General features: G+C 39.5%; 1 protein-coding gene across 9 annotated transcripts in view; it reads right to left on the bottom strand.

Moving 5' to 3' along the window:
* CCDC146 (coiled-coil domain containing 146) overlaps positions 1-15,971 on the bottom strand; it is a 105,984-nt gene that overhangs the window by 48,321 nt on the left and 41,692 nt on the right. For 7 of the 9 annotated variants that reach the window (XR_010990947.1, XR_010990946.1, XR_010990945.1 and 4 more), the window contains exons 5-15: positions 14,740-14,797; positions 14,031-14,207; positions 13,388-13,461; positions 11,886-12,113; positions 10,810-10,996; positions 7,220-7,315; positions 5,936-6,106; positions 4,497-4,585; positions 4,240-4,404; positions 2,971-3,195; positions 2,115-2,343 (exon numbers count right to left, since the gene is read on the bottom strand). Coding sequence is in view for 6 of the 9 variants with exons in the window: in XM_068167357.1 (XP_068023458.1) it covers positions 2,115-2,343; positions 2,971-3,195; positions 4,240-4,404; positions 4,497-4,585; positions 5,936-6,106; positions 7,220-7,315; positions 10,810-10,996; positions 11,886-12,113; positions 13,388-13,461; positions 14,031-14,207; positions 14,740-14,797 (1,699 nt within the window). In the remaining 3 variants the exon portion in view is untranslated. The remainder of the gene's footprint in view (positions 1-2,114; positions 2,344-2,970; positions 3,196-4,239; positions 4,405-4,496; positions 4,586-5,935; positions 6,107-7,219; positions 7,316-10,809; positions 10,997-11,885; positions 12,114-13,387; positions 13,462-14,030; positions 14,208-14,739; positions 14,798-15,971) is intronic. The other 2 variants (XM_068167349.1, XM_068167365.1) reach the window with 2 other exon arrangements.

Here is a 15,971-nt window from a genome sequence, read left to right as displayed (position 1 = left end):
TAGAATAGAATAGAATAGAATAGAATAGAATAGAATAGAATAGAATAGAATAGAATAGAATAGAATAATTAACTAGGTTGGAAAAGACCTTTGAGATCATAGAGTCCAACCTATCATCCAACACTATCTAATCAACTAAATCATGGCACCAAGCGCCCCATCCAGTCTCTTCCTAAACACCTCCAGTGATGGTGACTCCACCACCTCCCTGGGCAGCATATTCCAGTGGCCAATCACTCTTTCTGTGAAGAATTTCTTCCTAACATCCAGCCTAAACCTCCCCTGGTGCAGCTTGAGACTGTGTCCTCTTGTTCTGGTGCTGGTTGCCTGGGAGAAGAGACCAACCCCGACCCGGCTACAACCTCCCTTCACGTAGTTGTAGACAGCAATAAGGTCTCCCCTGAGCCTCCTCTTCTCCAGGCTAAGCAACCCCAGCTCCCTCAGCCTCTTCTCCTAGGACTTGTGCTCCAGACCCCTCACCAGCTTTGTTGCACTTCTATGGACACGTTCCAGCAACTCAACATCTTTCCTAAACTGAGAAATGGACACAGTACTCAAGGTGTGAGGTTGGTTTCATAGACGGAACAAGTGATTTGGAGCTGTGTTCACCATATCAAGTCAAAGTCTTGTAAGACCCCTTGCAACTCATACCTGAACAGAACATGAGACAGATTTCACCATGGGGCAAATCTGTAATCAGTACACAAGTTAGCATTGTTTTACTTAAAGCACAAAGATAAAGCCAGATAATTTGAAGCTGTTTCTCACTAGCTTTAATGACTGTTGGTAGGGGAAGAATATGAATGCTAGAAAGAACTGGCTGGGTTAATGGCCGGGTTGAACCATGCAATGTTCAATAACCACAGTATCTAGTTATTTTAAAGGCTGGTAACTTGTTATTTGCCATTGTTCACTGGAAAATTTCTGCCTTGGGAACATTTGTTAATACTACTCCATGTGCAATATCTCACCACTTTGTATTTTTCTACTTTTTAAACCATGTCAATATTGCAACGAGCTTTAAAGCGGCTGTAACACTATCCTCCTTTTATGAGTGGTTTTAGGCTTCACATGATCCATCATCACAAACAAGAAAGTTTTAAGAATGCAGAACAAGCACTGCAAAGCTTTATGACTGATTGTTAGTCCACAAAACTCATCTGCTTTTTGTCACTGTATTTGACTCAGTCTCATTCTAAATCTTACCTGAAAATCTCTCTCTTCTAGTTGTCTTTAGTTACTGTATGTTTTTCATACTGCCCCTGTTCATCATTTAAATCTGTAATGGCAATGCCAAGTTCTTTGGGGTATGACTTGCATAAGGTATTGTCCAACATCTTACTCTTTCAGCAGAACATACAACTTCTTTATAAGACCAGAAGTACCAGAATAGTGCTAGCACTATCTAACAGTGAGTCACAGCTCCCATGGATGTGATTATGAAAGGCAGTGGTACAGTCTCATTTATGATTTTGTGCAGACATTAACAGAATATGTATGGAAAAAAATTCCATCTGGAGAGAAGGTCAAAAGTAAATGAGCCATTTCAGAAAGCAAGGAAAGAATGTCCCAAACACTGCACTTTGCTTAATGTCATGTTGTAACTAGAACTACAACTTACACTGGTGTTATGTAGGAGAAAATCTATGTGGATTATATCATTGTAGGCAGCAGAGCAGGCTCAGGGTCAAGTGTGAATTGCGTTATTATTTTCGAAATTTGAAGAGCTAAGTAGATCTTCCACCCCTCCACCTACCCCATCAATACACTTTTAACAGATTTCATCTACATTCCCATTTTTTCCCCATGACTCCCATTCTCCATCTTAGTCATGCTGACATTTCAGGCTGTGGGGAGCATTAGCTGAGATTCCATGCCCAGGAAGCATCTGGCATACACACAGCAAAGGGCATCAGCCAATTACCCATAAGTGTAGAAACTCACAGATCTGAAGTTAAAAACTTATATCAGTGGTTTGCTAGACAGGTGTATTGCTGACCTTTGTTTGAAAATACCTCCTGCATCCAGACATTTTTTTTTGCTGTGCAATTATGTTAAGCCTTAAAATACAGAAAAATACAAACAAAACAAACAAGGTTTTATTTGCCACCAACCTGTATCTGAAGTACCACCAGCTGTGCATCCAGGGCATTCTTCACTGGCAGTGTTTTGAACCACAATTTAATCTGTCTCTTCTTCTCAGCTACCTTCAACTTCAGCAATCTGATCCTTTCATCCATAGCTTGCATCTCAAGATCTCCATTCCTACAGAGCAGCTCTTGCGTGTTTACTTTTTCATATAAGATGCATAGTTCTTCTTCTCGCTCTCTCAGCAGAAGACCACTACAATAAACCCAAAATAAAAGGGCAAAAATTTAAACAATTTGACTCACATTCAGCTTATATTCAGTATATTCCATTCAAGAACATAACTGGTGACCAAAGACAGCAATAATCCAGGAAAATGCACAAAGCTTTCACAACTCTCGTTTAATATCATGACAATGTTCTAAATCTGTGATATGTTCTAAATATGTGATAACAATAAACAATTGCAAAGGTTACTCTAGTCTCTCATTTGATTTGGAAAGCTCTTTTGGCCTTCCACAGAATTAATTTAAGAATGGTTTAATGATTATGATCAGGGATATTTACATCTCTGTTGTTTTTATACGTCATTTGCACAGAAATGGCAGCAAGAGGCTGAGGTTCTCAACCAGGCAGTAGCCAAGGCACCCTATCTATTTTAATAGTAGTTCTGAAGGATGAACACCTTCACCAATCAAGATAAAGTCTGTGTAATGCAAAGCATCACTGACATTGCACTGAGCCAGATGACTGTTTAGCCAGTAGACTGCAGCGAGGCAGCCTTTTAGTATTCCCAATTTGGAGTGCTTGTAAATTGAGAACTATTGTTGATTTATCAGTGTCAAAATTAAACACTATATGAGATAAAATTTCCACTCCTACCTGTTTCTTTGTTGTTGAATAGCCCTTTCATATTGGTTGCATTGCTGCACAATTTCATCTTCAATGTGTGTGACTACGCTGGTAAATTTCTCAAGCTCCAGACACTGTTGCTGCTCCTTTTCTTTCATCTCATGCATGATCTGTACAATTTTGCCACAATCACTTTTGAGACTGTCTATAATTGCTGCATTATTTTTATTCTTCAGGTGTAGTTTCTGCAATTTTCTTTAACATAACAGAAAAGTAGGAAGGTTTTCAGTCTTTTAAATTTGAAAGCATTTTCAGCAACTAACAGCAGATCTTAAACTAATTTCTTAAATACACAAAATGTCACTCTGCTTCACAGAAGAACTACAAGAGGGAGAAAGACTCTGAGAACAGCTTTTGTCTGCAAGCTCTTTCCAGCTTGAGGAGAACTGGATTGTGGCCCTAAAGCACAAATGGAGCCCTGCACTAGCTCTTTTCTTCTCCATGGGGTAGTCCAAGTGGACCCGAGAAATGAAGTTCAAGAGCAGAAGCATAAACTGTGGTCCTAATGTGTAGAAATTGTTCCCCTCTATTTGAAGAGTGGCATTTAAATACTTGTTTGATTGCAATTCAAAGTTCTGGGCCTCTCAGTTCAGAAAAGACAGTGAGCTGCTTGAGGGAGTCCAGTGCAGAGCCATGAGGATGATTGAGGGAGTAGAATATCTTCTGTATGAGGAGAGCCTGAGGGAGCTGGGGCTCTTTAGCTTAGAGGAGACTGAGAGGTGACCTCATCAACGTTTATAAATACGTAAAGAGTGAGTCCCGAGAGGATGGAGTCAGGCTCTTCTCAGTGGTGCCCAATGACAGGACAAGGGGCAATGGGTGGAAGCTGAGGCATAGGAAGTTCCATGTAAACATGAGGAAAGATTTTTTCACCGTGAGGGTGACAGAACACTGGAACAGGCTGCCCAGGGCGGGTTGTGGAGTCTCCCTCTCTGGGGATACTCAAAACCCACCTGGATGTGTTGCTGTGTGATCTTTTATAAGTGCTAGGGGGTTAGACTGGACAACTTTTCAAGGTCTGTTCCAGCCCCTGCAATTCTGTGATTCTGTGATCTACAAGTGTATTGTTTACAAAACAATGTATCACAAAGTTCACACAGGAAAGAAAATTACCATTTTCCATGATAATTACTATCAAGGATGGTACAGGCATAGCTCCAGTTGGACTAGATTATCTCTTAAGATTTTTTCTAATCTTACATTTCCATAATTGTGCTCTATAGTTTACTTAAAACTCACCTTTCTTTGGTTAGAACAATACTCCTCAAATTTTCCATTTCATTTCCCAGCAATTTTATCTGGTTTCTAATTTCACTTGCTTTGTGCTGATAAGCATGCACCAAATTTATACATTTGTTCCTTTCCTTTTGGATAGCATCACACATTTTAGCAAATCCTTGGAGTCTGAAGAAATGACAAGTGTGAACAAAATTATTAAAATTTTATACATTGGCTACAAATTCTTTTTAGCTAATGTATGATTATTATTGTCTTACTGCTTTTGAATTTCTCTTTTCCTCATTTTATAGTCTCTTATTTCAAGATCCTTTCTTTTTATTTCTTTAATAATATGTTGGATTTGCACCTGAAATGTAAATAGACATCAGTGAGCACTTCAGATGTGTCAAAGAAACACCTCAAAAAAAGTTTTCAGAGTAGCTATTCCTCTTAGACAAGGAAAAGACAGCAAGGTGAGATTATTCTAAGAACTTTCTCTATAGCAAAATGCTTCTATCATAACAGCATTTCAGAACACAGTTTTTTCTAGGTATATTAAGCTTACAACAACTGTTCTTAATGTAGACATTAGGTGCTACAATCATAAAATGCTTAGTCCCTTGTATCTGGAGTTCTTCTCTCTGTTACTCAGCCTCTCAGTTCCATCACAACATAATGATTTGGCACGTGCACCACTGAAACAGAACCTTTTCAAACAAGATTTCTTTTTTACCCTTTTCTGGCTGTGACCGTTTGAAGCTGTGCCTTTAAGAAAGGGACAGTGCTGGGACACTCTGGCTGAATATTTGTAAACAAAGACAAGTCTAAACAAATGTCATTGGTAGATTGGTAGAACACAGCTTTAAGTTTTAGTGCAGTTGGAATTTTTCTCAGTTCGTTCCTTTCCTTCTCCCTTTCCAGCTTGCCTGCTTCTGGGCACCTAGCCAGAGTGACCTTGGATAAGATAAGCATTAATCCTGCATGTGCTTGAAGGCCTCTTCCTTAATAACTGCCTTTTTCTCTCTCTAATCCTTTTTGGGAAAAAAAGGGAGGTAGGAGGAGAGAGTGGGGTACAGGGCGGGGAACCCTCCTCTGTCCAGAGGAGGGAATTTTGTTCCTCTATTTTTTTCTTTGCTGTATATATATTGTAAGTACTGTATATATTGGGTATAAATAACCTGCATTTTCACATTGCTTGTAAATATAGCATCCCTTTTGCTTTTTCCGACTGAGTTAGCTGTGGTTTTTTTTCCTCTTTGTGGGGGAGGGAGAGCTAGGCCTTCTCTCTCAACCTGCTACACTGGCTTTTAAGTAATCACTGATGAATGGAGCAGTACATTTTCATTCTGTTACGGCTCTGAACCTTTTGTTTTCTGTTGTGTTCAGTCTTTAATACCCCATGCCATTAACCTTCAAAGGACAGGCCTCTTCTCACCTCCTACTGCTAGCAGGAAGAGGAGACTGATATGCAAAAAGCTGGTGCACGTTGGGTTGCAGCTACCTTATTTCAGTTCTGGCATTATATTTTAACATGCTCTTGCACTTCATCATAAATTACCAATGAAACAGCACAGTATTGTGATCTTCCTAGGTTGTGATGGAACTTCAAAAGGTAAGTGGGAAATGGCAGTCCGTGAGGCTCTCCTCACTCGTAATTCAATTTGCCCATATGTCACCTTTCACTTTATGAGAATCTTACAGTCATATGAGATTTTACCCGTGCTTTCTGAACATCCCTGGATTTCTTTTCCCTCTCTTCAACTCTGAGCTTGGTCAGATGAACAAGTCTGGATAACTCATGTCTGTGTTTTTCCTGCTCTCGGAAAAGCTGGCTCTCTTCAGCAATACATTCTTTTAACACCTGGGCATCCATATCTGACATGGTTTCCTAAAGGAAATTCAATTCAATTCCTTACACATTGATGCAGCAATGTTGGCACACCTGAAGTCAGAAATGCTTTGGGTTTATCTGCCAAGTATGTATAAACCCAGAGTACAGAGATATTGTTAAAAAGGGAGTATTGCTTTAACATTCCAGCTGAAAGGCCATGCACAATCCTTATAATAATGTCAGAACATTGGGCAGGATGGTCCCTTATGGCTGTGTAATCTTAAAGTAAGCTTGCTGTCAGTTCTTAACTACACAATATATGACACTAGGCTTTCACATTAAGAGACCAAATTTAGACATTGAACACAGAGTAACATAACTAGTCACTGGAATTGTTGGAGAGTCAGTCAGTACAGCCAGAGAACTCTGAAGAGTTATTTGTTGTACCCAGTGTATGCTAACCTCTTTAGGAGGTGTGGGGATGGCTTCCCAGGCTCCATGGACTATGGTGGCATGCCAGATACATCAGCCACACACAAATAGTTATGTGTTCAAACAGAGCTGAATGTCATCTGATAATGCTAATGAATTCAAAGACAGCACAAACAAAACTGATGTAAGAGAAAGAAGCTAAGGAGGTATGAGCTTAAGATGAAATATGTCTGAAATACATTACTTCTTATAGTCACTTATAGCAGAGGCAAGTGCTAACATTCTCATAATGCAGACAGCTGCATTCCCACACAATACATGGCTGTGCTGATACATACACAATGGGGAGAGACACCCACAAATGACAAAACTCTGGAGATTAAAGTGTAGTGTATGGATACTGAATTGTCCTTGTTTCAGCAGCACATTGTGCCATATCCCAAGGAAACTTACAGCTATTGTTTTTCTAGTTCAAATGTCATCAATTATACCCAGAAAGACTTAACCTAGAAAGTAAATTTGCTTTCTACCTTTCAATATGTGACCAGTAGCACCAAAAGATGTATTTGAAACATGACAAAGAAGTGGTCTTTAAAACAGAACAAACACCATCACACTTTCTAACCAGAAAGCTGCAGCTACAAACTCTCGCCCTTTTTTCTTCAAACAGTCCCTTTATTCTCATGACTGAAACTCAACCACTACAGTGACAAAGTATGAGAAAACAGAACTCAGCACCTGCTCAGCTAAACGTATCTTGGTCACTTCCACTTCTTTCTGCAGCTCTCGGCGTCTTTCCAACAAAACTCCATTACTTTTAGAGAGAGTTTCTACCTGCAAACACAAACCAAGCACACTGAGTGTTGCTAACAGAGATGTAAAAAAAATGCAAACTGTAGGTCATATATTTGAAGCAGTTACACAAAGGAAGAAATTAATTTTGTCTTGCTACCCTAACTAGTCCAAGAGGTGTTTGCTGAGTAGAGTTCCTCAGCAATATATCCACATTTCTCTTTTTTTTAATGTATTTTAAAAATATAACTATAAAGGCTAAACTTCACAGAGCCCAGTTTAAGCACTGAATTTCTAGGAGCTGTATTTGTTAGCATCTAAACAGTCATTAAAAAAAGTAAAGATCACTAAGACTCACCTTCCAAACTCACAGAGGATTTTTCTGACCTTACACAGATTTTAATACAGACAGCATTTCACATCTGTGTAGATTTGTTCTATTTCATGGGATTTGTTATTAAAGTAAAGATTTTGATGTTTCATCCTTAGACTCTAGGAAGTCAAAACTAACACCATAAACAGCCATGTATTATTTTTTCTTGGGAAAATTTCTTTATTCAATCAGATTTTATAATGGAGTGCACATAGGAGGACACATTAGAAACTATGTTCTAACTGAAATCTATCATCTTGTGAGACCTTGAATACTGCATCCAGTTCTGGTGTCCCCATCATAAGAATGACACAGAGCTGCTGTAGTGAGTCTAGAGGAGGGTCACAAAGACGGTCCAGGGTCTGGAGCACCTCTGCTGTGAGGACAGGCTGAAGAAACTGAGGGTGTTAAACCTGGAGAAGAAATCTCCTGGGGGGGACCTTAGAGCTGCCTTCCAATATCTGAAGGGATCGTACAGGAAGGCTGCAGAGGCACTTTTCATAAGGGTGTTTAGCAATAGAACAAGGGAAAATGGTTTGAAGCTGAGGGACAGTAGGTTTAGGCTGGATCTTAGGAAGAAGTTCTGCAATGAGGGTGGGAGACTCTAGAATTGGTTGCCCAGGGATGTTGTGGATGCTTCCTCCCTGGGGGTGTTCAAGGCCAGGCTGGATGAGGCCTTGAGCAGCCAAGTCTAGTTGAGAGGTGTCCCTGGCCAGGGTGGGGAAGTTGAAGTAGATGACCTCTGAGGTACCTTCCAACCTGAGCCATCCTACAATCTGAACAATCCCACCACCACTACTTGCCTGACAAAACTTGTAAGGCAAAAAGTTGTATCAGCCTCACATGGACTAATTTCCATGAGGAGGCTCAGGGGTGACCTCATTGCCCTCTACAACTACCTGAAGGGTGGTTGTAGCCAGGAAGGGGTTGGTCTCTTCCCCCAGGCAACCAGCACCAGAACAAGGGGACACGGTCTCAAGCTGCACCAGGGGAAGTTTAGGCTTGAGGTGAGGAGAAAGTTCTTCTCCGAGAGAATCATTGGTCATTGGAATGTGCTGCCCAGGGAGGTGGTGGAGTCACTGTCCCTGGAGGTGTTCAAGACGTGGCACTTGGTGCCATGGTCTAGTCATGGGTCTGTGGTGACAGGTTGGACTTGATGATCCTTGAGGTCTCTTCCAACCCTGGCGATACTGTGATACTGTAATTTCTTAGATTTAAACTTAGGAATTCTTCAATAAATAAACACAGCAGGCTAAGTATGCAGGCAGATGTTGCACATTCATACAGGTGGGGAAAATATGACATTGAATCACATGTCTGGAAGCTATTCAAAGAGGATACATGCAACCCCATGGGATCGCTCCCACATCTCAACCACATGTTAGGACTGCCAAACACTATCACTCAATATAGCTAATGAGATGGTTTGCATTTATATTAAATAATATTATAAAGCTGGATGTTCACCTGCATTAGAGAAAGGGAAACAAGAGGCACAGTAAAGGTCAAACTGCAGAGTTACTTAGGTTTCAGCTGCCAGCTCTGAGATTTGATTTGACTTAGGTTTGCTGAAAGGTCAATAAAACCTATTCTAAGGATGTAACTTCCACTCTTGTGGAAGGAATAAATACGGCTCTTCTGTGGACCCCTGTTTACCAGTTCTGCTGTGTGGAAGGCTGCAGTATCTGGAAGTAGGCATTTCCACAGTTTCAAGATGAGATTCTACAGATGCCATTAAGTTCTTGAGTCTCAAAGTAGAAAGCTCATATAAACACAAAACATGACTAAACTCAGGCACTTTTGGCTGTCTCTGCATTGGCCTGGCTGAAGAGAAGGCATGCATGGAGCAGAAGAAGGGGCTCTGTTCCAGGCTGGTGGCAGCCAGAGCGGCCAATTCTCTTTCACACAGAAGATTGGTGTTTAGCAAGAGCCGATCTTTCACAACTTACTGAGAAGAATAACATATTTGAAGGAAGTGTTCCTGTAATTAGCTTATTCTAGAAACCAGTTATTTTGCACTTGGCACATGACTGAAAGTAAGAGAAATTTGGGGAAGCACACTGTTTTAATACTAGCAATTAATTCTTGTGAATTTTTCACTTGGAGCCACAATGGATAAATGGAAATCCAGCTTTCTAAGCAGTTGAAGGACCTTCAACTACTTAAAATATTTTAACTCTTCCTAGGTGTGCTACCAAGGCTTCAACAAACAGTCTCAAGCTAGCAAAGGCCAAGCAGAATTTCCACTCCAGTAATGCATATGAACAGCTCATGCTGCAAAGAAGCAATGGTTTCACATTTACTCTTCTAAAAGAGCCATGAGAGGAAGCAGAGAAAATGCAGAGCGTGGGAGGATGGGCTAAAATAAGGATATTGCCCAGCCTGTTTGTGTTAGAGTAGCATCCTGCAACTTCTGGAGTAAAATACTGCTTAGAATTCTACGCCTACTGCCATTCTCTTTCCTTCATTCTTCATGATGATGCTACTTGCAAAACACATCCAAGCCTAGAGGGTAACCTAGTATTAGCACCGAGCCTTTAGGGGTCTCATTACAGGTCTCTCCCTTTTGCAATGTGAAGGGGTTGGGCTTGGATTTCACCCAGGACTCTGAACCAGAGCCATCAGGGACTTATGGCATTCAATTTGAGCATTACATGGGTTTGAACAATTGTGGTTCTCCCTCCAGGAATAATTCTTCAATAGAAACACAGGAAGAAATATGATTTCCCAGATTCTCTTAGCTGATACTGGACAGAAAGTCAATATGCGGTTTAGGATCGAAGACTGGAATATGAGTCAGGCCTTTAGTCAATATTTCAGAAAATTCAATGTGAAACTTTTTAGCGTATTTACAGAACTTTCCTCTCTCCTTCCAGGTGGGCTTACATTACTAATAAGTACATGTATGACTTCAGAAGAACTTCAGTGAATCACAGAGTGGAAGGGTTGGAAGAGACCTCTGGAGATCATCTAGTATTTTTATTACAGCCAGAGCACCTAGATGCTTCTCTGTCAGTTGTAGCAACCCTCTTGACACTTTCACCTGCCTAAGACATAAAATGATCTTCTCCCCTTCCTCCTTTTACAACCAGTCAAAAGAATTCACAGACAGATTTCTTGCAAGCAAATTTAGAATCCTTATGATCAATGCATTCATACAGACCTCCAATTTGAGTCTTTCGTGCTGTGACTTATCTTGTTTCAAGGAATCATAAATCACATTCAGTTGTAACTCCAGCTTTTTTAAATTTCTCAGTTCTCTGTCTTTCTGTGTTTGCTTGTGGAGGAAAAGATCCTGCTGCTTTCTTATCTCCAAGACACGTGTTTTTAAATTATCTTCCAGAGCTGCTCTGTGGAGACAAACACAGAATTTTAGAAGCAGGTAACCTGACCAAAATACACACACAAGCAGTCACAATCATTTTAGTAGGTTTTAAGTACTGCATCAGTATGGCTGAGCAGCAAGAGAAACTCATAAACTACTCACATAAATTACCTAAAAATACAGCAGTCAATGATAATACTCCTAATAACAGCAATAAGGTCTCACAGTCCAGAGTGAAGAGAAATTATTATTTAAAAGATGAGAGCACACCTCTTAGCATGAGGGATTCTTTACATCTTCACTATTTCAGTTTAAAGAGTCCCTACCCTTTAATACAAAGCTTTGTAGGAAAAGGTATTGTTACAGAGCACATGGCCATGAGTACAACTACACATCTTCCTCTGCAAAGAAGGGTTTGAAGCTTTCATTGACTCAATCAACCTAACAGGTTATTTGACCAAGTATATATAACCTCATAATTCAGGGGTATATTAGAAAGGTAATTAGTCAGTCCCCACTGGAGTATGTGAGTGAAAAGTAAAACACTTAAATACTTGTTTTTTTTCCCTCCCAGTTCAATATACTTTCTGTGGGTTACCCCACAAAAATTAAAAATTTCTCTGGATTAAGAGACCTTCTAAAAGATTTCTCTATCAGAGCAAAAGCCAGTTTCACACTCCCAGCATTTTATCAAATGCTTATTCTTTTTGATATCTTTCTTCAAGCCAGATCCCAGATTCCAAAAGTCTGTACAAAACATTCTGAAGTCAAAACCAAGCCTGATAATTTCTAATCTGTGCTGACTGCAGCATAGAAACTTGAAAATATAAGTAATAGAGCAGAAGAAAGAAACAGGTCTTGGAGAATAGAGAATTGTTCACTCATACTACATGGTTTATGTTTACTCCTCTAACCTGTCTAATAGGACTGCTGATTCCTTCTCTCTGCTGATTTCTAGGGATTTTGTCAAAGCAATGCATTCTTTTTCTTTGCTTTCCAGCAAAATTTGTTTCTCATGCAATTCTTTCCTTACATCTCCTCTTTCTTGCAAAATCTCTTCAGTCCTTTTTTCAATGGCTTTCAGAGTGGCATTCAGCTCATCTATTTGGTGATTAAGGGCATCTTTCTGCTTCTCTGCATCCCTGGGGATATATTTTAACAGAACAGTAGGGATTAACAGCTCCACCTGTATATTTAAATGGCAAAAATGCAAGCTGCCAGTTTTCATGGACATGCAAAATCATTTCAACACCACAACTATCTACACTGTATGTTTGCAAGTGGACTATATACAGAGAAAAATTTCAGATGCTAACATAGTGTAACAATAAAATTGTAGAGTGGCACTAACATGAGTTGAGCAACATGACAGTATTCCAAAGAGTTCTAGAAAACTGATTTCCGTCAACACGACATGGGTGTGACACTTCTAAACATAATTCCCAAGACTGGGAACTCGGGTTAGTTCACTCTGCAATGTGACACAAGTATAAAGTCTCATTTAAACCCTTCATCTACAAATTCTGCTAGTTTTTGAAATTGCTTCTCTGTAACACCACAGGGAAAAGATTTTATATTTATGCTGCATTAAGCAGTGAAGAAAATGTAGAAAAAAACTATTATGCAAGTTTTAAAACTGAGGAATTGAACATGCTCAAACAATTTCCATGTTACAAATAGGGACTGTGAGCAGCAAACACAAAAACTTCAGTGTAACCCTGTGCCTGGTCAGATATCTCGATAGCAATTGGACTCCTGGGGTCTGTGACTGACCTGGCTGAAACTGCACAGTGCTAACTAGATTTTACACACAGAAAGCAGCACGTAATGCTGCACGGTAGGGAAAACTCAGCTACACAAGAGAGAGAAAGAAAAGTCTGGCTACTGCATTGCATTTTGTCTGTTGCAATACTGGAGACCAGAATTCACATCAGGAGCTTACAGCAAAGCAGGTCTGACTAATAAACTGGTATAGCTGTATTAAAGGAGAATGATTACTTAGCTCAGGCCAGACCATCAGTTGTGAATGCTGCTGCTTTCACTGAGGCCAACAGAGATCAGCTGATGAACAGGCACTGAGGACCCTAAACTATAAAAAGCCTAATTGCCAGACTCCAGGGTAACATAATTCTCCATTACAAATCTACTGAGCGGATCTGATATACAGTAACACAGTACAGTAAGATGGTTAAGCAATTTTTGACTAAGCTTTCTTCTACAATGTCTTTGTTGTACTTAAATAGACAGTGTTTCACAGCATACAGGATATTTTTTCCAGCACAGCACATGCATTTTAAGTGGATTATAAAGGGCTCTTTCTAAACATTGATCCTAAGATCACTCAACAATGATACTCAACCATCTCTGTAACAAATGGATGAAATCATGCAGAGATAATTATTCGTTAAGGGCATACCTTTCTTTTTGATTCATCTTCTCAGTTTCTTTTCTGAGATGTGTTGGAACACTGAGGATCTTAACCAGCTCATCCTAGTGACAAAACAGAAAGGTTAGATTAATAGCCTCAAAATTTGATGAGATTTCACAGATGTAATATTCACCTTGAGCTGTTGTGAAAACAGCCAGGTAACAGTTTCAAATTGCTTGAGCTTGTCCCAGGGAATTGCAGCTTTTGAAACTAGACATTGATAGTTATAATTTCATTATGTTTGCAAGATACAAATTAGGCTTGAATATTATTAATACACCTGACCATGTTATCCCAAAGACCTGCTGATGTTTTTAAATCCTCAGCATAAATCTGTGTTAACTTGGAACTGAGTCTCTGTTAGACCAGCCTACAATAATACAATGTATCAAACAAGTCTTTAGAGAAACCACTTTTTAATGAAAACCATGACTGTTCTTATTTCCTGTAGAAGTGATAATGGATATGGCAGAGCAACATGGTTTTTGCCTACTGAAAAATGGTGAAATGCCATTTAATGAATTTGGAATGACAGTCATTCAGAGGATTCATTTCCTTGGCCGAAGCAGGCACTCATATACACATACATGCACACAGAGATATAGACAAGACACAATTCATTTAGGGTTACTTTTAAAGCAGCCTGCTTCTCCAGGAGCTGCTCCTTTTCATTTTCATCTGCTAACATCAGCTTTTGCTTGGATGAAACATCTTCTTTAATTGCATTAATTTCTGCTTTCCTTTGAACTACTTCTTTGAAGAGCTCATCACAATTGTCTTTCAACCGTTTCATTTTCTTTTCTATTTCCTTTAAGAATGAAGGAAAAGATCAGATGAATTTTATTTTCCCTTCTGTATTCTGCAGGTTTGTGATATTAGAGAATCATTAACATTGATGACAACATATTACAACAAAGTATGAAACATATTTTTTTACCAGACACGTTTCTTCCATCAACAAACATCAGAATTTTAATTCCAACAAAACCACATTTATTCATCAGGATTTACAACCATAAATGTATTTTCCACACTTACACTGTAGAACCAAAACCCTGCAGCCATCTTTACTAGCAGTATCCATTTGCTGAATACAGTAAAAAATTTTCTTGAGCAAACTTCAGAAAATCCAGATCTTTTCTGAATCAGTTGTTTATTGCTAGCCCCAGAGTTATAACAGCTGAATAATAAAATATGGCCTCTCCTTGGTTTCTCTTTGTATTCAGATTTAAAATAAACTCCAGAGCTACACACACTGTAGCTGTAGACATTTTCATTGATGTTTCTATATGTTAGCTAACAGAACACAAATCATGGCTTTTCCAATGCTTTGTACTTACTCTTTGTCTTGGAATTCTTTCATACTCATTTTCCAGAAGGCTTTTTAATTCTTCCAAACTACAAGAAAATCAAACCAGATATATTATTAGCATGATTAACATTACTACAATATTGAACAGTGAAAAAAAGGGGAAGCTTGTCTTGTGTTAAGACTAAAATGTATGATAAGTTATCACGAGAGACAACTGAAGGGTGCTGACTGGCAACTGGGAGTCCTGAAAGATTGGCTGTACCTGTGCAGGCTTTTTCTGCAGTGCATACATCTAAACAGGGATGCATTTATGTTTGCACTTACCCCCAGGTTGTCTAAATGTATAAGTACAGCAATAGGGGCAATCCATATTCCAAACACATGTTGGCAGAATTCTTAGTTGAACTCCTTGTGAGTGGCATAATCACACTAATTATAATGAACATCCACTTTGCACAAATACCTGTAACAGTTTGACTGCCACAAAATCTGATTAAGTCAGTCCTGGGCAAACTGATCAAAGAGGGTGCATTATTCGTCGTCATTCCGTGCTGTGCCTTCTTTAATATCATGCCACATGATCATAAAACAATCTCCAAAACCAGGAGGGAGAGCAAAGTTGACACTTGTTTTGCCTTTGTCACATTCCTCACTCATGAGGACAGATTCCTGTGGAGCCCTTCCAGTTAACACAGACTTTTCCATCCAGCAAAAGTAAAATGATTTGAACATTGCATTTTCTGTGACCTAAACAAAGGCAACACTGAACAGCAGGCAGCAAGGTACCTTAAGAGCTGGCAGACCACTATGTCCAGACAAAAAAACAGTGAAAGTGAGAAAAGAAAAAGGGGGTAAAAGAAAGAAGTTAAATCCCTGCCTTTAGAGCAATGAGTTTTGTCCAGCTGCCCACAGCCAAAAGTTAGACAGGCGCCCCTATGCTAAAATGCCCAGGCCTCCTTACTGTCAGAGGTAAAAATGGGAGCATGGCATCTGACATCCCAGGGTCCCATTTTAGGAAGACACAAATTATCAGCTGAACATAACATATTTCTCTCTGTTGACTCCAGAGGAAAACCAAAGCAATTATCTCAGATTAAGATATCTTCAAAGATTTTAAGTTCAGTCTCTGGTTTAATAGCTATATGGACACAGAAGGTTGATGCAGGGTGAGCAGCTAAAATCTGGTCTTTCATTTAGCATCTGTATCTTGCTATCTGAATCATGTAATCTGTGATATAGGGACCTCAGCCTCATCACTGC

Source organism: Melanerpes formicivorus, unplaced genomic scaffold (assembly GCF_026170545.1).
Source record: "Melanerpes formicivorus ecotype bairdi unplaced genomic scaffold, bMelFor1.0.p_v2 SCAF_3, whole genome shotgun sequence".
Classification (NCBI taxonomy): Eukaryota; Metazoa; Chordata; class Aves; order Piciformes; family Picidae; genus Melanerpes; species Melanerpes formicivorus.
This window is presented reverse-complemented; position numbering and strand designations above follow the sequence as displayed.